Source organism: Leptinotarsa decemlineata, unplaced genomic scaffold, assembly GCF_025532065.1.
Source record: "Leptinotarsa decemlineata unplaced genomic scaffold, Ldec_3_MD MMD2_P_RNA_scaffold_7, whole genome shotgun sequence".
Classification (NCBI taxonomy): domain Eukaryota; kingdom Metazoa; phylum Arthropoda; class Insecta; order Coleoptera; family Chrysomelidae; genus Leptinotarsa; species Leptinotarsa decemlineata.
Window position 1 is genome coordinate 606,244 of NW_027412534.1, and position 27,298 is coordinate 633,541.

General features: G+C 37.0%; 1 protein-coding gene across 1 annotated transcript in view; it reads right to left on the reverse strand.

The window, feature by feature from the left end:
* Window positions 1–7,244: 7,244 nt before the first annotated feature.
* The window catches only part of LOC111508663 (uncharacterized), a 51,900-nt gene continuing 31,846 nt past the window's right edge, over window positions 7,245–27,298 (reverse strand). The window contains exons 6-9 of the mRNA XM_074170161.1: window positions 24,202–24,329; window positions 20,426–20,642; window positions 17,480–17,630; window positions 7,245–7,464 (exon numbers count right to left, since the gene is read on the reverse strand). Of these exons, the coding sequence (XP_074026262.1) occupies window positions 7,320–7,464; window positions 17,480–17,630; window positions 20,426–20,642; window positions 24,202–24,329 (641 nt within the window). The 3' untranslated portion in view covers window positions 7,245–7,319. The remainder of the gene's footprint in view (window positions 7,465–17,479; window positions 17,631–20,425; window positions 20,643–24,201; window positions 24,330–27,298) is intronic.

The following is a 27,298-nucleotide window of genomic DNA, read 5'->3' on the forward strand; positions in this document are numbered from 1 at the left end:
ATGCCCTACTGAGATCACAGAATATCCCAACAGGGCATTCGCCGCATTCGATACTTTCCAAGAATCTCTCTAAGTATGCGTACTCAAAGATTTTTGAAAAACCAGAGGGTACAGTGATAGGCCTGTAATTTTCTAAAAGATGAGCGTCAGATTTCTTATGAACTGGTACAACTTTACCAATTTTCAGTTTTTCAGGAAAAACTCCAAACGTAAAAGACAAATTAACTAAGTAAGTGAGTGGATATATAATATATGGCAGACTTTTCTTAATTAGAAACATTGGAACGTCATCAGGTCCAGACGATCCCTAATTTTTGAGTTTGTTCATTAAGAGTGATAAGAGTTCTGTTTCTGAAAAAGGGACAAGAAATATAGTTTCTGGAATGTTAGGAGGATTTTTATACTTATTTTTTAGGGTATTACATTTGAGATCATCGGTGATTTTCTTAGGTATAGAGAGAAAGTATTCATTGAAGAGGTCTGAAATTTCTTGGGGATTCGTGACATATTCACTATTATGAAGAATAGTTATATTTCTTCCCACAGTCGAGGAACCATTAATATCATTTATCACTTGCCAAGCTGTTTTTGTGGGGTTGTCGGATGCCGTTATTTTATTCTGATAAAACTTACGCTTGGTGTTTAATATTAATCTACGATGTAGTTCTTTTGATTTTTTATAAGTTTCTGCCAACCCTGAATAAGAGTTTTTGAGGATGTTTAGATCTTTTAACTTTCTACTTGATGTTTTTACTTCATCTGTGACCCAATTTTTTGATAGGTTGAAATGACACTTTTTAAGAGGAAAGGCATGATTAAAATGATAAAGGTATATACTATAAAAAGTTTGGAAAGCTTCTTCCACATTTAAGTTTTCAATGACATTCTGCCAGGTTTCGTCCATGAGAGATGACTGAAAATCCTTCTGTTTTTGTGAACTGAAGAATCTCCTATATGTATTGGATGATGATGGGATGGATTTTTCGGGAAGATTGGTTTCAATTAATATTGATCTATGATCGGAGATTGTATTATCTAGAACACATATTACAGTGTTCGGTATGTTTGTGAAAACATTATACTATGCGAATTAGGTGTTAGTCTAGTAGGCCAGTCCACTTTTGATTTGAGACCGAAGCTTGTGAACATATTTTCCAAATTGAGAAATTGATGTACGCTACGTGAGTTATTGGTGGAATCCAGGTTTATGTCACCAGCTAGAATTATATCAACATTTGGTTTATAGAGATTATCAAGTATAATGGAAAGATTGTTGATGAAAATATCATAGTTACCATCAGGTGATCTATAACAAGACAGTACTAATAGAGTTTTATTATTTGAAGGGTTTCGCCAGGAAATTCCACAGATTTCCAATGATTTTTCAACAGAGAATTCTTTTAAGTTAATTATATCGTAGTTTAAATCATTTCTGACATATACAGCAACACCGCCTTTTTCAAATTTTTCTCTACAAGAAAAACTACCTAAATTATATCCTAAATTTTTTTTCGATAAAATAGACCCAGTAGTTGTATGAGTTTCGTTAAAACATAAAGATTCAAACTTATTATTAATGAGAATGTCAGACTCTAGAGTATTTACAGTATAACTATTCAGACTTCTAACATTAAGGGATAGAATGTCAGGTGCATATATTAGTTTGGTGTGAAGTTCGTCGGGGTTTGCCTCCGAAAAAACTTGCTGATGCAGTATGAAATCACAATTGTAAAATACGCGTACTAGTAATAATATATAAAATCGATAAGGATGTTGTTGAAAAAGGATGTGATATATATTAACAAAACAATAGTGCCCATATATGCATACATATATGAACACATATGTATTACAGAATTGTAAGTGCACAACATAGCAAAGGTACGTATGGTTTTTTCCCATCTACTCAAATAGACGTAGAATTACAAGTCTCTGACTTTGAAGAATATGCTCTTTCAACTCTTTTTTGAAGCGCTTGATATTTGAGATAGATTTTATATTTTCAGGAATTCGGTTGTAGAGTTTAGGCGCAAAGTAAGTAAATGATATATTTCATCAGTTCGGACTTCCGTTGTCTAATATGATATAAATTGATTTGAAATTCCTGAAAAAATATTAAAAAAGATTAACCGGTAATAACAATTTTATTTGAACAAAAAAACTCAAATTACAAAGAAATAACAAAACCAAAACAACAATAAAAAAATAAAAATTGAAATATTAATAAAAGCTGAAAATTAAAAATTATTATTAACAAAAATGAAAAATAAAAATTTAAAGATTTCAAACCAAGTTATGTCACTACGTTTCGATTGTTAGTATCCACAATCGTCTTCGGGTGATGACTGGACTGATTCCTCCGAGAGATGACTATTTATAGGTCGTTGAAATACTTTCACTTTCTCTGCTTTCCATTTTCCGCTTCACTGGTTCCGTGGGAGATGACCGTTTTGGCGGGAGTTGGCCATTTTTCGCTTGATGATGGGTTTCCATATGTTGCGTATTTCAACGCTGGCTTGGCTGAATACGTTGTTGGACAACATATATGCGGCTTCCTTGAATTTTCTCCTAAACCAATGTTCCTCTCTGTGCAAGATCTCAGCTTGGGACCACTCGATGTTGTGTTGATGTGTCCAAACATGGTCTGCTATTACTGATTTGCTGGTTTCCCCTCGCTGTGTGTGTTTCTTGTGCTCGGCAATGCGAACATTCAATGGCCTCTTAGTTTCACCGATGTATGATTCTCCCCACTCGCAGGGTATCCGGAAAATGCAATTCTTGGAATCGCAGTCCGCGTTTGGTGGCCTGGTTTTCGTGAGGCTGCTACGGATAGTGTTACCGGATCTGAAGCAGGTTCTGATGTTGTACTTGGAACCAATTCTTCTTATCCTCTCCGATAATCCTCTGATGTAGGGAAGTACAAGCACTGGTTGTGACGGCTTCTCTTCCTTGCGAGGCTCCTGCTGTCTTCTAGCCAAAGTCTTTTCTACCATCGCTTTGGAGTAGCCATTACGTTGAAGATACTTTTCGATAATGTCTAGTTCCTTCTCGAGATCTTCCTTCGTATTACAGAGCCCGAAAGCACGGTCTAATAGAGTCTTAATGATTCCTCTTTTAGTCGATTGATGGTGGTTGGATTCGTGGTTCAGATACTGTCCCGTATGAGTGGGTTTTCGGTATACAGATGTTTCCCACTTAGTGTCGGTCCTCTTCACCAATACGTCTAAGAATGGCATTTCGTTGTGGATTTCTTTCTCCATTGTGAAATTGATGGAAGGTCTCACGCTGTTGATGTGTTTCAGGAAGGCGTCTAGTTCAGTATTCCCATGGTTCCATATTATGAAGGTGTCGTCAACATATCTCAACCAGACTCGCGGTTTCTTGTGGGCTTCTTCAATGGCTAGAGTTTCAAACCACTCCATATATATATATATGTTGGCTATGACTGGTGAAAGTGGCGAACCCATTGGCAGTCCCTCATCTTGTGTAAAGAATTCGTCCTTCACTTGGAAAGTCCGAACTAGTGAAATTCATCATGAAACATTGTCAGTCACCTTCAAACAAAGAATGGTAGGTAATGCGTTTTGTCAATATTCACCGTCAGTAGTTTGTTATCCATCCAATATTTTATGAGGGAGAATTCTGATTCAACTTTTATTTTCAAGGAATTCCAGTTATCTGCTTTGTAAAAGAAATTGGGACAAAGTTGCGCATTCACTTGCCTAACAATATGCCGTTGAGAAAGTTGTGAAATTCCGAGTATATCCGGAGATATCCTGAAAAGACATACATTTCGGAAAATGGTTTTTATTCAATGGTGTATCATAAGTTATCATCCTTTTTCGAAAAATTGGAGATATTGAAAAAAAAATTCTTATAATAATAGGCTTTGACTTTGATGTTTCTAAATTTGACTTTCAATTTGTTACACTCAATGACATTCTGTTATTATACAAGTCATTGAATTTTGGTGAAAAATGGCTTTCACGAATGAAAAAAAAAGAGATATGATACAAATTTATTACAAATACGATATAAACAGTGTTAGGACATCGTAAATGTATTTAAACTTGTATCTCGAAAGACGAAACCACATCGAACTATGTTCAAGTTATTGGATCCAAATTTCACCGAGTTTGGTGCGTTTGAGAAGCCAATAAAAAAATACGGAGACAGAATTAACAATCAAAATTCAATAAATGAGGTGTGCATGAGGTAAAATCTGTTTTTCCGTTCATTAGCTGTCGCTCCCATACGAAAGATAACTCTCAGAAGTTGAGAAACTTGTGCGAGCTGAGGACTAACGAGGTCTTACCTTTTAACGTGTGGTTCCTAACACGGTTGCAGAATCATCCCAGCTTCAACCTGATAAATTCTCTCAAAAAAATATCTTGTCGAGGCGGGAATCGATTTAGACATTGTCTCCTTTTCAATAAAAATTAATAATTTGCAGATAAACATGAACCCGGGGAAATCTACACGTCAAATTTTCTCCGAAATGAATATTTGTCATACAAGTGCTTGGAGAAATCTCAAAGAAAGCGGTTTAAAATGTTACAAAATACACATATCTCAAAAATTGCATCCAGGTGATCTCGAAAGGCGATTAGAATTTTTTAATTGGCTAATAAGAAGACCTGATTTTCCTGTTTTTCTGGAAAATGTAATTTGGACAGATGAAAGCACTTTTACGAATTGTGGGATATTCAACCGGAATAACGAACACATTTGGCATAAACAACCCCAGGCAGTTCCGAGAAATTCGACCTCAAGTGCGATTTAGTATTAACGTGTGGGCAGGAATTTACAAAGATAGAATTTTGGGTCCTTATTTATATGACGAAATTCTGATAGCAGGGGAGCCCACGATGCAAAATGGGGATTTACTCGAGCGTCATTGAGACATATTAGGTTGCAAAGCTTAAATGATAAGAAGAAAAAAATGTTTTATAATATATACCTTTTCATCGGTGGGGGAAGCGTCTATAGATTTTTAAATATGTGAAAAAATACTGTTGCATGGACATACTCGAGCGCGTCAGATATTGATAGCATCAATGTCCTACGTATTTTCAATAATGTTGGTATGTTAATCTGATCGTTTGCATGATGTGGGTGGTTTTACGTATGGGTTAAAAGTGAAAAGAAAAAAAATTTAATCGAGCGCGTCAGATTTTCTAAGGGAGTGTTAAGTGCAACAAAAAAAGCTCTCATTCAATAATCTGACGATTTCGATCTGACGCAAACTCGCGGCCATTATTATAATGTGCAAAAAAAAATTCGCCCTTTTGAAATACTCAAGCGCGTCAAATTAAGATATATATGGTTAATCCTTATGTTTAAGACGTGCTGTCTCATAATCTGACGATTATCTAGAGGGATTCGCTTAATCTGACAAAAACAATATTTTTTTAATTTTTTTTCAATTCATTGAACTTAATTAATTGAAAAGCCCAAGAAATAGCATGCAAATAAATAAGTATGTTTTTTAAGTAGAATACTTGTATTTATAAGAAAATAATTTCAAAAAAATGCCCAAAAAAATAAATTTTTCATAATCAATTGATTAATTAATGAAATGAAGAGAAATGAAACTTTCTATGTTTTTTACCACTTTTATTTGTAATTAACGTTACTGCAGTTTCGTCCTATAAGGAAATTTTCAAACTCATATATTGTATAAGTTTAAAAATGTCCTTATATATTGTATAAGTTTAAAAATGTCCTTATAGGACGAAACTGCAGTAACGTTAGTTACAAATAAAAGTGGTAAAAACAGAAAGTTTAATTTCTCTTTTCTTCATTATGATATCCTACCACGTAGTAACGGCTACATCCATCAATTAATTGATTAATTAATCATCATCTTCATGTTCATCAAAAACGAGTCACTGTGATCAGCTGTGATGGCGTTATGGCAACAGAATTCAGAATGGGGACGGAGTGAGAGAGTAAAAGATAGAGAAAAAGTGAATAGAGAATAGAGGAATAGAAACTCGGAGAGGGAAATATAGGTATCACACAGCTGCACGCATTAAACTTTATCGACGAATTTTTGTTATTTCGGCTTGCGGAAATCGTCAGATTATATATTTTTCGTTATCCTTGAATTATTACCTTCAAAATAAAATAAAATTAGCTACGCTCGAGAATATCGAAATGACGTTATTTTTTTACAACTTTGCTGCCCTCCCCTTTCTTTACGTCACTCTCAAATTGTCAGATTACTGGAATATACACTGTTTAGCAGGTAATTTACTCACCCTACCTTAATCTGACGCTCTCGAGAATTTCTGACGATAAATTTTTTTTTACTAATCTGATCCTTTATACCTCACAGACGGCCTTATATATGGGGCTCATATTTGGTGGAGGTACCTAACCGGGTACAAGGTATCCCCTTGTATATTAATCTGTCGCGCTTCAGTAAATCCCGAAATCCCCGCTTGGGCTCCCCTATTATAAAGCCAGAAAAAATAAAAACCATGTTCCTAAATTTCTGTTTTTCCCGGATATACTCGGAATTTCAGAACTTTCTCAACGGCATATTGTTAAGTTACGTTGATGCGCAACTTTGCCCCAATTTAACCATCTTCGTATCTCTTATAGTTTCCGAAATCCCAATGGTGATGATTGAATTTCAAACACCCTGTATATTTCGTTCTACAGCAGTAAAGAAGTATATGGTTTCAGCCGAATCTATCAAATTTAACCCATTACACAGTTTGGATTAACATTTTAATTCATGTGATGATTGAATTACATGTGTGTATGATCGACAGGAAATGGAAAAGTATAAAGAAATCACAATTCCATGCTATCGATTCTTACATAGATATACGAGGTTTGTTGAAAAATAATCACATCTTCTCGACCTTCTGGGAAAAGCTTGTACCACTTGTGTTTTTGAGCACCAAGGGTATATCACATTTGATATTTTTATAGCGTTTCATTTGAAATAACCACCATCATCAGTGACAACAATCAAACAGAAAAACAATTTATTTTATCATGAATTTTGTGGAAAAATGAAACCAATACGGAAAACCAAAGCTACATGGCAATCTATATTAAATGCTGGAATTGACGACCTCTTTGTTGAATGCACATAAGTTGTCGGTCCAGACAATTTCTGTGGCAATTTTCTAGCATGATAGGTGTAATACTCATACATGCATCTCTTATTCTTTGTTTGAAACGGTCGATATCTGTATCAATTTATGGTCCTGTGTAATACAGAAACATTTTTTCAATCGTACATTTATTTATTTTTCGAAATTAAATTCTTTCATACAAACTCTCAATATTTATTTATTAAACTATTCGTTGATCCAATTTCTTTCTTCCATGCAAGGCGATTCCAAAGCGTTTATACCTCCATCAATGAATTTGTCAGTTTTTATATCTCTTATGCAGATTCTCTTGATTACATCAAGGAAGCATGTAGAAAAATCCTTTACTTGCCTGAAAAATGAAACAGAAACTCAACATTGAAAATCTCAGTTTGAGGCAACTTGAATGTATATTATGCACTAGTGGAGAGGGAAAACATCGGAGATGTGTCGAGTGATTGTTGTTGAACCCTGAATTAATGATTTTTCGGTTACAATACCAGAATAATTATTTTTTAAGGATAAAACACAAGCAGACACAAGCAGGTTCTCTGAACCTGCTATAAATTTAATCAAAATCTATTTTAAAGATCGTTCACAGTTTGTAGAAACTACGAAGGTAAAATCAAGCAGTGAATTTATTAAATTTGGAGTGTCTCAGGAATCTATACTTGGATTATCATTATTTTGCGTATACCTTGTGATCTAGTTTCTGTTTTAAGACATTGTAATTCACATATGTATGCGGATGACACTCAACTGTATCTATCATTTAACCCTAATGACGTTGCTACTGCAAATCAAAAATTGAATGAAGATCCAGCTCGTCTTATTTCAGCATCTAAAGCTCATAACCTCAAAATCGATTCAAACAAAACTAATCTGCTTGTTTTTGGTACTAATCGTAGCTTGGTGGAAAGATAATAATAATAGTAATAATACCACCTGTTGTCACGGCTGGAGAGGAGACTCGCACAATGAAGTCAATCAGAACACGCACGGCGCTCCACAGAATTAGGCCCCTGAACCCACAAGAACTGGCTTGTTTGGATGCGTAGGTTCATAGTGTTCCAACAGAAGAGGCTTACATTTGCGAATCAACACTGCCGTGTATAGCGTCGTCCAATCGCTTTCCGAATCAGAAGGACGAAATCCCGGCCTTGCGGTTCAGAAGATTGAACGGCGTGTACACAATATGGAGGCTAAGATCACGTCTGCGAGACAACACGCGTCTCGTATCCAACGTGTGCTGGATTACAGGGCGGCCAACAGGCCCTTCACGCGCGCATTACGGTGAATAGCAACCAATCTACGACGTATCCATCACACTTCCAGTCAAGGCGTGCTGCTGATCACCAAACAGCACTGCCTTGATAGGATACGAATGCTAGTGGCTGCTAAGAAGTCACTAGTGAGGCGAGCGTCGGTCGAGCGGATATCTATGAACACCTGCAGCCACTCAACTTAGACACTCCAGCCCTAGCGCAGTTTGAAGCTTTCAACTGAAAGCTTCAACAGCCTGAGCTCAATAAACTGCGCAACCCGATAACCCTGGATGACATTCGGAGAGCCCTTGTGGGTTTCAAGAACTTTACTGCTCCAGGCCCAGATGGGCTGAACATTTATTGGTGGAAAAAACTACCAAGCACCCACCGCCGTCTGGCCAGAGCTTTCAACTCATGGCTGGACGAAGAGCAGCCGATTCCGGATTGGTTTGTCGAGGGGCGGACCGTTCTTATCCCCAAAACCGGAGATTTGTTGATTCCTAAGAATTACAGACCGATAAAATGCTTGAATTCGTGTTATGAGTTGTTTACAAGCATCTTATACACACGAATACTCACCGAAGTTGACCAAGTGTTCGAACGGATATATGAGCAGAGAGGGTCGAAGAGAGGAGTCGCTGGATGTAAAGAGAACCTGCTCATCGATAGATGTGTAACGCAGGACTCGATACAATATAAAAGTAACCTCTCTATGGCCTGGATCGATTACCGTAAGGCATTTGATACAATTTTGCATGAGCATGAACAACTGATGCCACTTTGGCGAACTCGCTTTACCATAACATCTGGTCAAGCAAGAGTCCAAACAGGGTGGGTCACTTTCAGAAGGGGTATATTTCAGGATGATTCCCTCAGTCCCCTTCTCTTCTGCATCTCACTATTGCCATTATCCGTTGCACTCAGAAATACTCGAGGGTATAACTGTGGCACCCCGGAAACCGGAGGCACAAGGTCACTCATTTGTTTTATATGGATGATCTTAAACTTCATGCCTCTGGAGAGAAGGATCTCCATCAGTCCTTGAGGGTGGTGGAAGAGTACACGCATGCTATCGGTATGTAATTCGGGATAGATAAATGTGCAATGGTCCATCTCAAAAGAGGATGATGCGGGGACTACGGAGAGGATGTGCAGCTCGTAGATGGAAGCATCCTACACCATCTGGATGATGGAGAGAGACGTATACTTACCTCGGGATGGAACAACGCCACTCGCAAGAGGTAACTGCAGTTAAAAACTCTCTCCGCGGCAAGTATCAGCACAAACTTCGACAGATCTGGTCATCGGAACTGTCGGGGAAAAACAAAGTTGCTGCAACAAATATGCTTGCCGTTCCAATCTTACTCTACTTGTTTGGAGTAGTGAAATGGACTCGGGAGGAGCTGTATCAACTCGACGTAAAAACCCGAAAAATGATGTATCTCTATAGGAGTTTGCATCCCAAATCATCCGTTCCACGGTTGTACTTCCCCCGACAACAGGGAGGCCGTGGACTTTTGAGTTTGGAGTGTCTACATGACAGAATGCTACTGGATACAGCTTGTAAAGTCGTCAGGAGTTCGGATCCCCTTCTGCATGATCCGTGATCATAAGAGAGCAGGAATTGGAGCATTTCTCCTTAGGGCTGCTGCCCGACCAGCTGATGAACTCGGTAAAGTTTTCGACTCTGAACGAGGTGACTACAACTCTGTCACAGAGTTGGAACCCGTTCAGCAAAAAGCTCAGATAAAAGCCGCAGAGATCACCTTACTACTGCGGAAACACAAGGATAAGCCAATGCATGGGGTCTTCTTCAATAACATTGGAGACCTTGGCGTATCAAAGCGCCTGACGTTCGCTTTTCTCAGGTCGAGTGGGCTGAAGTCGGAAACTGAGGGGTTCATCATGGCATCATGGGTATAGAGGTTCCTGACACAAGGTGCAGGGCCTGCCGCGAGGCGCCCGAGACCCTAATGCACCTGCTTTCAGCATGTCGGCCTACACCCATCGACATAACGCGGCCCTAAGAGTACTATATTACCATCTACGACACTCTTACGGTATTGACGAGACACCGGTGTTGCCCTACGCTCCGGGGATATTGATTCCGTTGTGGGGAACGAGAAGTGCCGAATTTATTGGAACTATTCGTTCCCCACCCTCAGGCTCATACAAGCTAATAAGCCTGATGTAGTCCTTCTCGACCACCAGACCAAAACGATATTTGTCGTGGAGTTTTCAGCTCCTGGCGAGACGAATATCGTCAGAAAAGAGGAGGAAAAACGGATAAAATATCGAGATTTTCTCTTCGAACTCCGCAGACTCTATCCAGATCACTCTGTCAAGATGGTCGTTCTGATTATTGGAGTCCTTGGTGGAATGATGTCTTCTCTACTCTCGAATCTCAAAATCATACCGGCTTGCCGCACTATGGCAGAAATCTTAGCCGCACAGATGCAGAAGGCTGTCATTCTTGGCTCACTGCGTTTGCTCAGGGCACATGATTCTCGGACCCAATGATCACTTACCCCACGTTGTGGGGAGTGGTCATTGGTTGATAATGCTGGCGCGCCCTCCCGAATGTATCGGGGCTTCGGGGGAGAGGGCCTGACCAGCGTACACTACGGTGAAAAAAAAATACTAATAATTTTTATTCAGATTCAAATCACAAAAAGAAATAATACATACAGTTGAATAAACATTGTAGAAACCAAAGAAGCATCAGATGTTGCTTGTATGTGGTGAAAAGGATATGCAAAGGAAAAAAATGAATATTTGATAAATATTAAAGTATGACAAAGAATTATATATAAAGGGGATTTGCATATGAAAATAAACTACTCAATATATGAAATTAAAAACACATAAGATAATAAAAAATCACAAATATCAGTTCAACTATATAAAAAGTTGTCAGTTTTGACATATCATGATACATTATGTTTATGATTCAGGTTCATAGCTTAATTACTACACCTCAGTATTTTTTGTAAAGCTGTTAACCATGTTATTAGGCCGTCTTGGCCTGTTTGGTTGAAAACAAATAAATAAATGAATAAATAAATAATATTATTTGAATATAAAACCATACAAACATAAAACTAAATCGACAATTAAGTATAAAATCACAATTGTAAAATACGCGTACAAGTAATAATATATAAACACATGTTGAAATCGATATGGATGTTGTTGAAAATGGATGTGATACATATTAACAGAACGATAGTGCCCATAAATACAGGTATATACATACATATATGAACATCAGGGCTGTCGCCATGGGGTGGGGACGGGGGGAGCCTCCCCCCCCTGCTTTTTCGACTTGGGAAAAAATTGGGAAATTTTGGGCCGTGAAGATAGAAAATAAAATGAAAGAAAAGAAAGGGAGAGGTGATAAGAAAAGGGAGAGAACCAGGAGAAGGTTGGAATTTCCCAACATGCATAACTTGGAGATCCCATACTTCTGAAATTTTGAGTTATATATATAATAATAATAATAATAATAATAATAATAATAATAATAATAATAATATTTATTCACCATTTTTGATACACTTGGGTATATATGGTAAGTCAGTTGTACTACAGGCTAGTAAAGATAAAAAGAGTTGGAGATTGAACACAGAATCACCTCTAAATATACACATATATACACATACCTATATACACACATATACAAGTAAGCATAGATGCCCTCAAATTAAATAAACATTTACATCATTCACATAATTTAATCTAAATAAAATTTCGTCCACTGTGAATTTGATTGTTTGTGAGATTGTCAATTAAAAAATCTTGGTAACTGTAATAGCCTCTTTCTAAAAGCATAGTTTTAACATAATCATGGAATACCTTGTCACTTGTGATTTTTTTAACTTCATTTGGCAGCTTATTGAAGCACGTAATGGCATTATACTGAGGGGATTTTTTATAGCTTGTCATGAGATGCTGAGGGATTTTTAGAAGATCACCGTTTCTTGTATTATGACTGTGATCTGAAGCAGTCTTATCATATAATTTATTGTTTTGCCTAACAAATGAAATACATTTAAAAATGAAGATGGAAGGGGCTGTCAATATTTTTTTGTCTATAAAGACTGGCCGGCAGCTATCCCGGAAATCCATATTGAAGATTAGCCTTATGATCCGTTTTTGTGCTATGAAGACTCTGGAAAAATCCCTTGCTCTGCCCCAAGCCATAATATTAAGACTTATATGAGGGTAGGCCATGGCATAATATATGCTGAGTAAGGCAGTTTCATCCAAACAGGATTTCAGCTGTTTTATGGCATAATATGCTCTATTTTACTTAGCACATATATAGTCCACCTGCCTTTCCCAATTTAGATTGGCGTCTAGGAACGTCCCTAAAAATTTCATTTCTTCAGAAGTTTTAATGTCATAACTAGAGTGTCGACCAATTGGAATATTTCTTCTGAAGTGAAAGTTAACACTGATCGATTTAGAAGTATTTAGAATGAGCTTATTTCTTTGGCACCAGGTAGTGAACTGATCAATAATATGTTCAGATTTGCTGATGAGTTGCTCAGCATTATTGCCTGCTATAGTTATCGCTGTAACATCAGCAAACATTGTGACGTAGTCTCCCTTTATATGTTGAGGAAGATCATTAACATAGAGAAGAAACAGTAGAGGTCCTAGAACAGAGCCCTGTGGCACCCCGAGTTTTACCGTCTTTGACTCAGATGTAACTCCATTGCAGATCACAACCATTTCTCTGTTTGTCATATAGGATTGTATCCAATTTATTATATTTCGTGGAAACCCGAACAATGACAGTTTTTTTATGAGAAATTCCGCGCATACTGTATCAAACGCTTTTGATAGATCGAAAAATAGTGAGATCACATAATTTTTTTTATCGATCTCTGTGTAAATATAATTCAGAAGATGATAGGAAGCTGTTTCTATAGATTTATTTTTCCTGAAACCATGCTGAGACATACATAACAGCCTATTTGATTCCAAATGATCCATAACCCTACGTGCTACAACTTTTTCAAATAATTTAGATATCGAGCATAACAAAGATATTTGCCTATAGTTGTCCCTTTCTGTGGGGTTTCCTTTTTTATATACAGGTATAACGAGTGATTTTTTAAGAACTTCTGGAAAGTATCCTTGTATAAGTGATTGATTCATTAAGTATGTTAAAGGAACGACAATAGATGGTAATATTTTCTTAATTGTTATAATTAATAGTTCATCAAAGCCTGCCGTTTTTTTGTTTTTCATTTCTGATAGGATATTCGATATCTCATATTCCGTAACCGGATAAGATTGAAACGGTTCAATAATGGTAATATTTTCAGTAACAGTACAGGGTAGAGATAAGTTTTGCCCGAAGTGATTTGATATGGAATTTTCAGCTGCATTTGAGAAATATTCAGCAAATATTTCAGTTACTTCCTCTGAGTCAATTTTAGACCCATCATCATAGTTGAGAGTTATTGTTTTTTCCGAGTTGTTTGTGCTTCGTCCTAATTCTTTATTTATTATCTTCCAAGTCTCTCTAGTTTTGTTTTCTGACTGGTTTATTCTAGACTTAAAATAGTTATTTTTTGCCAACTTTACATTATGTTTGTGCTCTCGCAATCTTGATTTATAATGTTCAATCAAGTGAGGTTCAGATTTTTGGGAATTTGAGAGAAGCCAAAACACTTCCTTTATTTTTTTACTTTCATCAATGATTTCATGAGTTATCCAGCTTTTCTGGTCGGATTTCCCATAGCACCGCTTTTTTGGACATGATACATCGAAACACCAAATCAGTGTGTTATAGAAGTACTCGAAAGCTTCATTTATTTGTAAATAAAAAATTTGGCACCAATCTTCACGAGTTAACCGATGTTGTAGTTCGGTCATATTGTCATCGCATAAACTACGCCTCTCGATATATGATATTTTGTTTTTCTTATTGCATACAGTGTTTGTTTCTTCATATACCAGAATGTGTGCCAAATGATCGGCTATATTTGGTTGGACCAAATTTATTTCCCATTTTGGTTGAGGTAGGCTGGTCACCATGTAATCAATGCAGGATGAGGTAGTGTGCGCGTTTTTATTAGTGAAAATTCTAGTGGCACCTTGAGGATTATTGCTTATCTGGTATGAATTGAAAATGTCAGATAGTAGTTTTGTATTTAGATCCGATTTATGACAGTTTATATTAAAATCACCACACAGTATTATGAAGTCAGATCTTTTAGATGCAAGGTGGAGTGTCTGCGTTAGGCATTCCATGAAAGTGTTAATTTTACCACCAGGTGGTCTATACCCTGTTATAATAGCAATTTTTGTATCATTTATATGATAGCGAATAGCACAAATTTCAATTTCAGTTTCAATTGATATCTTTTTAATTGGATCTATTTCTGAGAATGATTGCCCCTTTTTAACTAAAATGAGGGCACCACCCCGTTTTTGATTTTTTCTAGCATAGATAGATGCCATTTCATAGTTACCAAAGTATAAATTATTTATAGAATGGTCATCCTTAAGCCAATGCTCCGATAAGCAGAGGACGTCAATATTATTTGCCTTCACAAACAATTCAATTAAATTATAATTATTTAACAAACCCTGGACATTAACATGACAAATTTTTATGGAAATATCACAGTTTAACCTATTGTTCATCTGGAAAGATTTAGGGTTGAAATTCTCCTTTATAGATTTTACGGATTGTTGCAGAAGTGTCCGTGGAATAAAAAATCACTTGTCAAATTTATGTTGACTGCATCAGTTTTTCGATTATAGTTTCGCATTTCCTCAGCTAACGAAGTGAGAGAATCTTGGCCAGTGTTTTTCGACTGTCCAGAGAAAAACGATGTCTGGGATAATTTAGGGTAGATATGATCATTACTTACATCTTGGTCATCATTTGCTGGCTGGTATGTGGAAAACGATATCTGGGACAATCTCGGGTATATGAGTTCAGTATTTACATCACTGATGGTTGGTTGCTCTTTACCATTTATTGGGTGAGAATGATTGGTGTCAGTTTGCATGTCTGTCGACGCGTATGTGTTTACAGATGGATTATCCGTTTTGCTGGTTTTTTGGGTGGAAGTAAAATGGGTTTCTGCGTGAAGTAATAGAGTTTTACATAAAAACCATTTACCTGATGTTTTAATTGAGTAACCATCAGTATTATAATTTGATATTCTGAGCACTCCATTGCTTTCTACTATGTTGTGTGGCATTTTCACTTGGTGTAAGTATTTCTTCAGTGCCAAGTTACTATCATATATTACCCTATTTATATTTCTCACATCGTATCTGTAAGGTTCTGTTATGAAGATTATTTGAGGTAACATGGCCATGTCTGAGAATATCTTCTTCAGGATTCCTAGGTTCGAGATGTAGTTTTTTAGCCACAGAATGATGATATCGTCTTTATTTAGATATCTACTGATCTCGAGTGTAGTGTCAATCAGCTCTCTATCCCAGCAATTTGGTTTCAAAATAGACTGAATCAAAAAACGTTTGTCACCATCTAGTCTCTTGAGGTATTCTGCCATGTTTCTCCCATTTTCACCCGATACAAAAATCATTTTTCGTTTTTTAACATTCGTTTCTGCCTTTAATTTGCTATTTTTGCACTCAGCTTCCGAACATCCGTTTGCAGTATCAGAGAACCAAGTTGGTTGTACAGAGGTATTTCTAAGATTATTTCTATTTAGATTTTCGGATATATTTATTGGCATTTGGGTGGGATTCTGTTTAATTTCTTCATTTATTGTTTGTGTACCGAAGTTTTTTGTTTCTACTCTATGTCTATCAATCTCTTCCTGGAGTCTCTTAATCTTGTCTTCCATTTCCCTAATAATGTCTTTTTGTTGCTGGACTAATAGATTCATTTCTGCCTCTGATTTCACAGCTTCTTGTAAAAAAGATTCATGATCTTCTTTCAGTTTTTGGATGTGTTTTTCTCTCGCTATGCTATCTTTACTCATGTCTTGAATTGTTTTTTCCAGAATACTGGTTTCCTCTATTTCATCAACAATAGAGTCGTCTTTACAGCAGGTAATGGTGTTTCCACTCAAAAATCGGATATTATCTTTTTTTTTTTGCCAAGCAACTTTTGTGATAAATACCCAGACATGTTTTGCAGACATAATAACTCAATATTTTGGATTTACAGCACTTGAAAGACATATTTGTTCGTGTCAAAAAGTTTGGTGTGCATAAAAATTGTTTTAGCCTATATTCATTGGACTAACGCAAACTAGCTTATTATCTCCTTGAGCTTTTTGTCACTTTTTCTGTTCTACTGCCTGATAACTTTTTCCCCTACACAGATTATGAGTTACTGATTGTTTGTCAAATTTGTGCTTTTGATTAATGCAATCGCAAGTAACCAACTTCTCCACTGGATAGATGTAACCTTTAGCTACGTTTTGATATAATATATATATATATATATATATATATATATATATATATATATATATATATATATATATATATATATTGGTGTATGCTCTCTCATTTCTGAACAGATTATAGTAAAGTTTCTTCATTTAAGTGCTGTTACAAAAAATATCTCATCACTGCTCATTCAGAAAGTCATTGATTTCATAGATTTTATACTTCTGAAACATTTTCAGCAATAACATTTAACATGTTTTCTCTCCCTCTTCCCTCTCTTTTCCTTGCTCTATTTTTTTCTCTTCTTTTTTCTTTGGTTTTTTCTCTAGTTTAGTATTCTTTTCTTCAAGGCTAGAACTAAAATAAACAGTACCCTTCCGGTACATGTTGTTTCTAGCCTCATTTATAGATTTTTCAAATTAATTTTATAGATTGAATATTTATTGTATTCATATGTAAAAAGAAACTACAAATAAATATTATTATTATCATCATTATAAATCTTTGAAGTGCTCTGAGAGTGGTGCGAAATTAGCAATTCACACAAACGCAGTTCTCCAATTGAAAGAGTTCTTGAACAGTTCGAGGTGTACTGAGTTGAACCTCAAAACGATGAGCAGCCACAGTCTGTCGCGTATTTCTGATATGTACCATTCTTGGTATATTACAGCTTTCGTTCAGTATGTTAGTATCATATTCACTCACCTGCATAGCTCATCTTTGGGTGGTATATAAAATCCCTCCTCACATTCGTTATTTTTACTAACTTTTTCGAAACATTCAAATATCTTATTTCTATTATCTTTGCGATGTAGCTCATTCAAACATATGGCATGTTCCCATTCAGCTGTTCTTCCTGAAAAAAAGTTTTCTATGTACTTTTATGTTGTATTTATGAATAATATGAAAATTGTAGTGTATTATCATTATTATTTCCATGTAACGTACTGAGTACTGCCTTGGTTGAAATAATAACCACTTTTCGAGATGATATTAATAATAATAATGTTTATTTTCCATAAAAAGTTATGTTGTGTTTTTTGTTTTGGTTATGAAATAATAAAAACGATACTATCATTATTATTATTAAAACACAAATCGCAACACGTTTATTAATTACAACACATTTTGAAAAAAAACATACTAATCACTGAAGCAAAAAAATTTTGTGCGTGATACATGAAAATATGAAAAATATATAAATAAGGCCAGGGCCCCCGTAAGGGCTACTGGCGCCTGTGTTCAAAAAAGGATTTTGGCGCCCCTCAAGGCATTTTGGATCATGTTTTTTTATTATTTTTTTTGAAGGTAGGCAGGTGCTTGCAATAAAGCAAAAACCTGAACTTTAGAAGTCATATTTATTTGTAGACTAAAATATCAAAACGAAACAAACAGAATAAAATCATAACAAAATAAATTCTTGTTCACACCCATTTTGAAGAATTTACTTAACTAATAGGATACAGACACGTTTATAAATACTAAAAAATAATCTAAAACTAAATATCACATCTTTTTTAGGAAAATATAACATGTGCGCACCATATGGGAAACTTTTTTTTCGAAAAGTTTCAATGAAGTTTAACTTCGGCACTTGTTTGTGCTTTAAATTTAACTCAAAATGATGTGGCCAACTGCGACCCACTGACGTTCAGTGTTTGTTAAATTCAACTTTTTTTTTGAAAAAAATTGAAAAAGTGCATTTCTAGATCGAATTCAACAAAAAGTTACTTGATGAAGTTAGGATGAAGTTAACGTTTTGCTTATTTTTGACAGATATCCCCTTTATTTTAAAAATCAAGTTCGGTTATTTGTCATCAATTCATGTGTACATAACAAACTCACCATGGAGTTTAACTTCTCTGATACATTTTTACTTATACGGACATTTTTAGAGAGAAATTAAAAATTTGCTATAAAAATTTTGAAATGACTGGTGCAAAGTTTCAATCATTTGGCTATTTTCTTTAACAAACCTTAGATTTCGAAAAAGCAGAGGCAACTAAAAAAAATGCAAATAATTTCGATAGAACTATTATTATTATTATAAATTTCAAACAACAATAATATTACAGAAAATAGAAATGGGTACAAAAAATTACTTATTGATCTAAATGAGGTTGTCAAACACTTATAGCCTTCATTTCAGTATGTCGTCCTCCACGTTCAATAAAAATTATGGTCCTTCTACTGACATCTGTAACTGCATTTTTAATAAATCGGGGATTTATATTTGCACAGCACTCGCGAAAGGTATTTTCCACATGTTGTATGTCAGTAAATGGTCTACTTCGGTACACTTTTTGCTTCAGGTAACACCACAAGAAAAATTCTAAAGGCGTCAAGTCGGGTGATCTAGGTGGCCAATAATGTTCCTAGTTACGTCCAATAACTTTGCCTCTGAACATTTGTTGGAGGGACTGTTATACAACAACCGTGTGATGTATTGGTGCGCCATCAAGCTGATACCATAGGTCGTATTTAATATTTAAAAGCATATTATCTAAAAATTCACTAACCTCATTATATAAAAGGTTGAGATAACCGACGGATGATAAATTTTCCCTAAAGAAAAATGGCCCAATTATTTGGTCATTAAGTATCCCACACCAAGCATTAGTTTTAAAGGAATACTGATCACCACATTCAACTATGAAATTGGGATTTTCTTGGGCCCACTTTCTCTCTTGTAATCGGTATTTTTTATAATATCGTGTTCAATAACTTTTAAACAAATGTTAAGTTGGGCCTCCTCATCATATTGACTTGGAGTGTGTTTTTTCTTAAATTGATTTGCTACGGATCCTATTTCTCTGAATTTCGACACAGTAGTATGTTGAACATTTTTTCCTGGATGCCGTTCATTAAAAATGTTAGCTACTTGCCAGTATGGTGTATTCTCACCACATATTAAAACTATTTCTGTTCTTTCCTGAAGAGACAACATTGTTACAACAATAACTGTTAAAAATTTGACAAGTGAATCAACAACTAGACACTACCATAGCATGCATTTTGTTTGTCAAAACCTACTTAAAATTTTTATTCAACGTGAGTAAGCATCCTTACTGCCCTAGTTAGTGTTTATAAATAATCTGTAAATACTGAATATTGAAATTTTAATGTTATTTCAACTCTAGTAATTTTAATAACACTCATTGCAGTTTTTGAGTTGTGTCTGCTTTTTCAAAATTGAAGGTACTGACGTTTGTTTAAAAAAATAGCCAAGGGAATGAAACTTTTCACCAGTCATGTTAAAATTTTTATAGCACTTTTTTAATTTCTCTCTACTGCCGACCTTTGACTTGACGAGTTCTCTGATTTGGAGCAAACCCTGTGGATGTGGCAGCAATTTCATGGTGTTCCCACTAACTGTCATCCTACCCTAATGGGTGTGCAAAATTTTGTGTCCCTACTGTTAACCGTTGAGGAGTTCCCTCGTCTGGAGCCAATCCTGACAGCAGCATCACGTCATGCTTATCATAAACAGGAATTGTCATAGGGACTGGACCAGTATGAGAAATTTCAACTCAATCGGACACCGGCAAATGGGTCAAATTTAAATGTCAAGATTCCACAAACATACATTCAAGTCAAGTTTGAAATTTGAATATGGGTTTTAACAAAAATATTATGAATTGACATACATACCTTGTATAAAGTCGGAATTTTCGTAGGCAAATCGCAAGAGATTCCGTAGGATCTGAAGGACAAAATCTGGGTAATATTTTTGGGAGTCTGACAAACAATCCAGAGATATTCTTCTTATATCTGCTGTACATCTCACTAAAGCAGCATCCAACTCATTTATGGGTGTGTTGAACATTTTATAATTTCCCAAGCACATCAAAACTCCGACAGAAGAATTCTTGAAAGAGGAAATTTTGAATGAAATATAGAACTTGTGCGTGAGTAAGTAAGTTATAGGTAACCCATATTTCGTTATCATGATAATTAGTTCAGTAGTGTTCATAATATAATATTCATAATGATATCAAATATTTCCTTTCTTTCTGTTGAAAATTTCAAAAATTTGTATCTCGAAAACGAATGGTTTTTCAATAAACATTTTTTATCAACAAGTTGTTGATTTTGACGAGATTCATCACATACTTGATTTTTGTAATGTTCTCAGCAACTTCACTTAAAGCCTTAGGAGATGAGTAATATGAGTTGACTGTTCTTGTTCATTTTTCACAGCCTGAACCACTGAACATGTTGTTTTCGGCGAGTGCATTGGCTTGGGATGTGGGGGTTGAACAAACCGGCCATCGGATGCCTGCTTCCACGTAGCCCCGCTGGATACGGGAATGCCATAGTCACCTATGGTTACGTTATTCCCTAACTGAATGGCATCCCAATGATGGCTCAATCCTCAAATGTTTGTATCCGTGCCAAGAGGATGAATGACACGGAGCCTATCAGCTGTCTCAACGGAACCTTCGAGATACCGGGCGCCCTCTCGTCGCAGCGTTGTCACGGTAATGCAGGACTCTGCCGTGATTGACCTTCTTTCCATAGCTACTCGTGGGACTTTTATGGACAGAGTAAACTTAAAAATTCTTTCTGACTCTGGGTCTACAGAGGAGATGGATGTCGAGCTTATGACTCCAACTAACCTCCTTGTAGATTTAGATCAGGAGCGAGTCTACAGAGGAGATGGATGTCGAGTTTACGACTCCAACTGACCTTCCTGTAAATTTAGATCAGGAGCGAGAGCTTCTCAACTCCCGAGGAGTTGTCCTCCTAGGTCATCGTCCATCCTGTCCTTTCCAGGAAGGTGGACAGGTCGCTGGGAGACATCTCCTTTATATCGGCAGGTGTAGGCCAAGACTTGCCGAACACACTCTCTCTCATTGGCGATAACTCCGGGCACTCGCACAGGACATGTCTGACAGTCTCATCTTCCTGTTCACACATCCTGCATAGAGGTGTGTCTACTAGCCCCATATTATGGAGGTGTTTCTTAAGTTGACAATGGCTAGCCAGAAATCCTACTAGATTTTTCCTGGTCATCGCCAGATATTTCTTTGGCGCCAGCTTCCCAGGGTCGCCCAAGGTGTTCCTGACAAGATTACATCCTTTGATTCCATCCCATCTCTCCAAAGATTGAGCATGGGTGTAACATTTGACTAGTTCCGCAATTGTCGAAGTCATCAGGCCGTGGGTGCCACTGGGTCCTAAAATTCTTAGTCCAGCCGCTTCCTTGGCTAAAGAGTCGGCAATGCGATTACCTTCACTCCTGTCGTGCCCTTTAACCCACCAGTTACGTTCCTGAGTCCGGTCCTGCCACCTGTAGTTGTACAAATTGCAACCCCAACATCTACCGGGATTTATCTATGCTGACTTGCTTTCTGCCGTGAATTATCTTTCGTACCGTAAATTATCTCATAGACACAGTGTTCTATTATTTGGATCATATTATAAATATAGTTTAGAAATTATATTAATCATTCCAGTTTTGTCACTTGTAACCTGCATTTACAATTTTTATCAAAGCATTGAGAAAAGTGAATCTTTTAGTGTGTGAAACGTAAAAGTTGTAAAAGAGTTATTCAATATAAAATTGGTTTCAAAATACGAGAATGCCTTACGAACCACATCACTGCTGAGGCATAAACGTAACTCACCTCAGGATAATGTTATTATCTACCGAGGCTTTGGCTAAATCTTGGTGGCACTCTAGTGCTAGCCCTGAAGTAACACGGTGTCTGTTCAAGGCTAATAGTGCTTGTCTGCTATCAGTGCAGATTGTTATGTTTTTGCCAGAAATTCCTTTCTAGGTTATTTCTTTTGTGGCGATTGAGATACCAGCCAGTTCTGTTTGGGCCACGCTGGTATTTCTTCCCATTCCCCACTTAATCCTCAGGCTTAGTGATCTGGAGTACACTCCACATCCTGAGCCTTCTTTGGTTTTTGAGCCGTCTGTATAAATCCGTATTGCATTTGTAGCATCTGACTCTGTGTTCTGCTTAATTTGTATTGTGTAGAGTTTATTAAACACAAACTTGGGTTCAATTGCATCACTTGTTGCCTGCAGCAGAGGTTGCGCAGTAAGCGCTTCTCGCCATAGGCCCAGCCTCAATTGACCCATTCCTACTTCGAGGTTTACACCAGCCGTGCGCAATCGTACCATGGCCATTAACGCTACCTCCTTAACGTACAGATCCAGAGGGGTCAGACCCGTGATTAATTCCATTGCCGCGGTTGGTGTTGTTCTCATGGTTCCTGTGATGTTTAAACAAGCCAGTCGATGTATTTCATATAATTTTTGGATGGCCGTTGCTTGTAGGACTTTCGGTCCCCATGCAATGGCTCCATACGTTAACATAGGTCTTATTATTGCAGTGTAGATCTAGGTGACCACCTTGACTATCCGACTACCTCATCAATGATGAAATAGCAGAGCATATACTTTGTGCCTGCCCCGTTGGGGACCATCTGACCTGAAAGACCACTCACCATACAAACTAATCGACTGGGTTCATTTGATTGAATGTGAATAGGTGTGAGCCACAATAAACCCTTGCGAGTTGCGGTGGAGGGTCGAATAGTCCCACTCACTTTGGACCTAACCTAACCTGACCTAATATGAATTGATATAGAAAATTGTAAATATGTCGAAAAAGATCACCTCCAGTGTTGTTGAGGAAGTGATCCTTCTTTACTTTGAAAAGGTGTGGAAATTAAGTTTTTTCATGAAAAGTACCAAAAGTTTACTGGCAGAAAAGTAAGGATCATTTGAAATAAATAAATACGACATTATGCTTTCTCACGTCAAAACAACCCCGGGTACCAACCGTGGGTTGGGCTACCTATCGGGCATGTCCCCAGGTGGCGGATCAGCCAGGGGACTGGAGGCCCTCTCCGGTAAGCCAGTGTGGCCTTATGGACGGGGTCGCCGGACTCCTGGTCAGTGGCAGAAATGAGTAGAGTTGGGGGAACTAAAACTCCCTAAAAGCCTTTGCAAAACATTCCATCGTGGACCAGCCTACCCAAGCTAAGGTGTAAGGAATCGTGCTGACAGCTGAATGGCCGCAGGGTGATATGCGGTCACGAACAATCTCCTTTGGGAACTGAGCGAAACCTCATTGTAATCAGCCTACCTGTGGTAATGCGGGGCTCTGCCAGAAGTGTCCAACTCTTTCCTTGCTGTTCGTGGGAACAAACATGAATGAAACAACACAAAAACAGAAAGAACAAAAACAAAAACCAATCTCGTGGCTGGACAGTAGTACTTACCTCAATCTAAGGTAGTGGCTGGGGATGAACAGAAATGTCTACCGCTCGGAATGAGGTGTTGAAATAACGTTTTGGTGTTGGGAAAAAACTCCAGTAATATTTTTTCGTTGATTGTTGATTTATGGTATCATTTTTGGAGTACTCATGCCACATTTTCAGAACATTGTGATAACGAATATACTTACTTTGATCATGTCGAAAGATCCTTCATTACCATTTTTCTTACATAAATCTCTCAGCTTGATGAGTATGTCGCTTGATGCAAAAGTCTCTTGAGTTTTTGAAAATGTACTCCTCAGTTGCCTTTTCAAACCTGTGAACGAACACATTCTACAATAATATGAATAAATAGAAGGCTGAATTAATTTAAAGTCATATTCCTTTCAATATTGAATTTGCAAAACATCGGTCATATGATGGTTTTTAAGACGTCTGCAAATCTCATACAATGAAAAATTTCAAACAATTACTTTCGTAACGACATAATCACAGAAACGATTCGTGAATCTCGCACCGGGCGAAATTACTGGTTTCATTGTAACCTCTATAATGATTTTCTAGGCGTTTGGTATTTTCTATACTATATTTTTTCATAAATGGAATATTTGGTGAAACATTGAACTGAATATCTGATATCAAAACATTTTCTTCATGTTGATCATTTACCAACGATAGAAACGGAATGTTTAATTTTTGTGTTACTTACTATAAACAGAAAACTAATGAAATGATTCAAGATGGAAATTGATACAAAATAACATTACATAAAGTCCACGTTGAAGGTATTATTTCGAAACATTCTCATCTATTTTTCATAGAAAATTTCCTGAAACATATTACAAATTGAATTGTCTTAAGATCTGATAAGGAAAATGTTATAGTATGGATGAATGAAAATCGACGTTTCGGATTCGACTTTGAAGCCATTATCAAGCAAGTATAACTACACTAAGGTCTCAATCTGAATATTCCTCAGGTGATGACATGCTGCAAAGATTTTGTAACTTGACGCTGGGGCCTTGATCTGCATACTTCCCAGGTCTCGTCACTGGTCTCTTCAAGAGTCTCAAACTGCCTACTTTCAAGCGTCGACTGGCATTCCATCAGACTACGAACCCTATTGGGGAAAAGACCTGAAAATGATCCTTTAATGATAGCATATTCAGGTAACTTCAAAAACTGAATTTGAAAAATCGAAAACAAATGCCAATATGTTTTTCCAGACGGAGCTGGTTGGTTAGTGAGTCCACTTAAGAATCAACCGTAGTTGTGGATACAACTTTGGGGCGATGAGTATTCATTACTTATCGTCTGATCCGTGCTAGTAATCTCAAGAAGAAAGTTTACACCTTTGATGCTTATGTCTCAGTTGTTCCGACTTCTGAAGGTTGTTGTTTGTATGGAGCTAAAGCTGGTTAACGGATAAACAGATTTTTCAACGTATCTCGGGTATATAGTCTGTTCTATATACATTTCTTACATTCATTCCCATGTTCTGTCATTTTTCTTTTCTTTATTTCATACACGATTCATAAGGCCTCTGCTCCAATGATCTTCATTCGTTTCACTACATCTATCTATCCATACTAATATAAATGTTCAATAGAACTGGCAGATATTTGATGAAAATCCATAAGGAAAAACTAATCAATAGAGTTTATCACTATATAAAGAGTACGATCACGCACATTTGGCGCGTGATCGTACTCTTTATATAGAATGTTGCAATCATTCCATTTTTCTTTGAGACAAAACACAAGCACTAAAGGGAAATCTTTAAGGCGCTCTAAGAGCGGTGCCTGTGCAAAAGTAGTGATTCACATTAGATTTGAATCGCTGGGTATTAAATCCATTTGGAAAAGCGTTCTCAGGAAGATTATACCACTGTAACGCTCTTTACGCGTTACGAGTCACTTCGACGTCGAGTTCAGTTTACGGGTTGCCACGGGCGCCAGCTTTCGGCGTGGTGTGCGTCAATGAAGAAGGTCTCTGGCTCTGTGGTATTGACTAAATCAACTGTAGCCAGTATGGCAAGCTTTAATTGCCGTCCTGGGTTCGAATCCTGGGTACCTGCTGTTTTTTTGTCTACCGGTTTGCATTTATTTATCGGGGCTCGGACTCGAGCGAAGCTGGAACTGGAACTGAGACTAAAAGTCAACTGAACTCAACTGAACTGCCTTGGTGGATACTCTTGAGATTATTTGAAATAAAGTTCTACGGCGGTGTCCGGTGATGGGAGAGTTGTGCCCTCCATGGGTGGTACGGTGTATCAACAAATAACGTATGATTTTCAAATCTCATTGGCGACCTGGCATAGTACAGTTTCCTATCGCTATAGAGTGGCGGTTCGCATTGGCGACCTGGGATTTCTATCGCGATAGAGTGGCAATTTGATCGAGGAAGGTATTCATTCAGTCGGGGTTAAATAAATAACGGAGCAATAATATAAACACAAAAATAAAAAAGCTATTTCTACCTGACGTACCACTGGAGAAATTAGTAACTTCGTTACACCACATAAACGCGGTTCTCCAAATTAAAGAGTTCTTGAACAGTGAAGTTTGAGGTATAATGAGTTGAATCTCAAAACGCGTATTTCGGATATGTACCGCTCTTGGTAGAATCAAATGTGCCAAGTCACTTCAACACCTCCCTTGAAAGTATCTATAGAAGAGTGACAAATCTCCAACTTTTCTTCGATGTTCCAGACTGTCAAGGTTGCAAGTGATGTTTGCATCTCCAATCAGCCGGATGGTTTTTTCTGGATGGAATCCAGCAGCTTCAGGGTATGCAACTCAATTGTGGAGTGGGATGCAAATTGTTCAGTTAGTATATTTGCTTTTTCTATGGATGTTGTTGCAATTGAACCATCTGCTTGTGTTAGTGGTGGAATTGTGGATTTTGTTTTGATTAACAGCTTTGGCTACCGACCAGAGGGATCTAGACCCATTGGGATTGGCAAGCAGTTTATCCCCAATTCTCGGATTGTAAAGTTTTTTGCTTTCATTTATTCTAAGTTTGCAGCTGTTGCGAGCGTCAACAAACTTAGTTCGGTTTTCGACACTGGGATTTTAACGCCACTGTCGGTAGGCGAGATTCTTCCGTGACTTCAGAAGTTTCAGAGCTGAAACAAACATCTAGCAAGTGAAAATTACGAAAATGTTCTTGAAGATCCTCCCACTCAGCAGATCTGTAATGCTGAACTTTGCGCGGCTAAGATTGTTCCCCAACATTCATCAGCAATTCAGTCAATATTGGAATGAGTTTGTGATCAGAAGATCT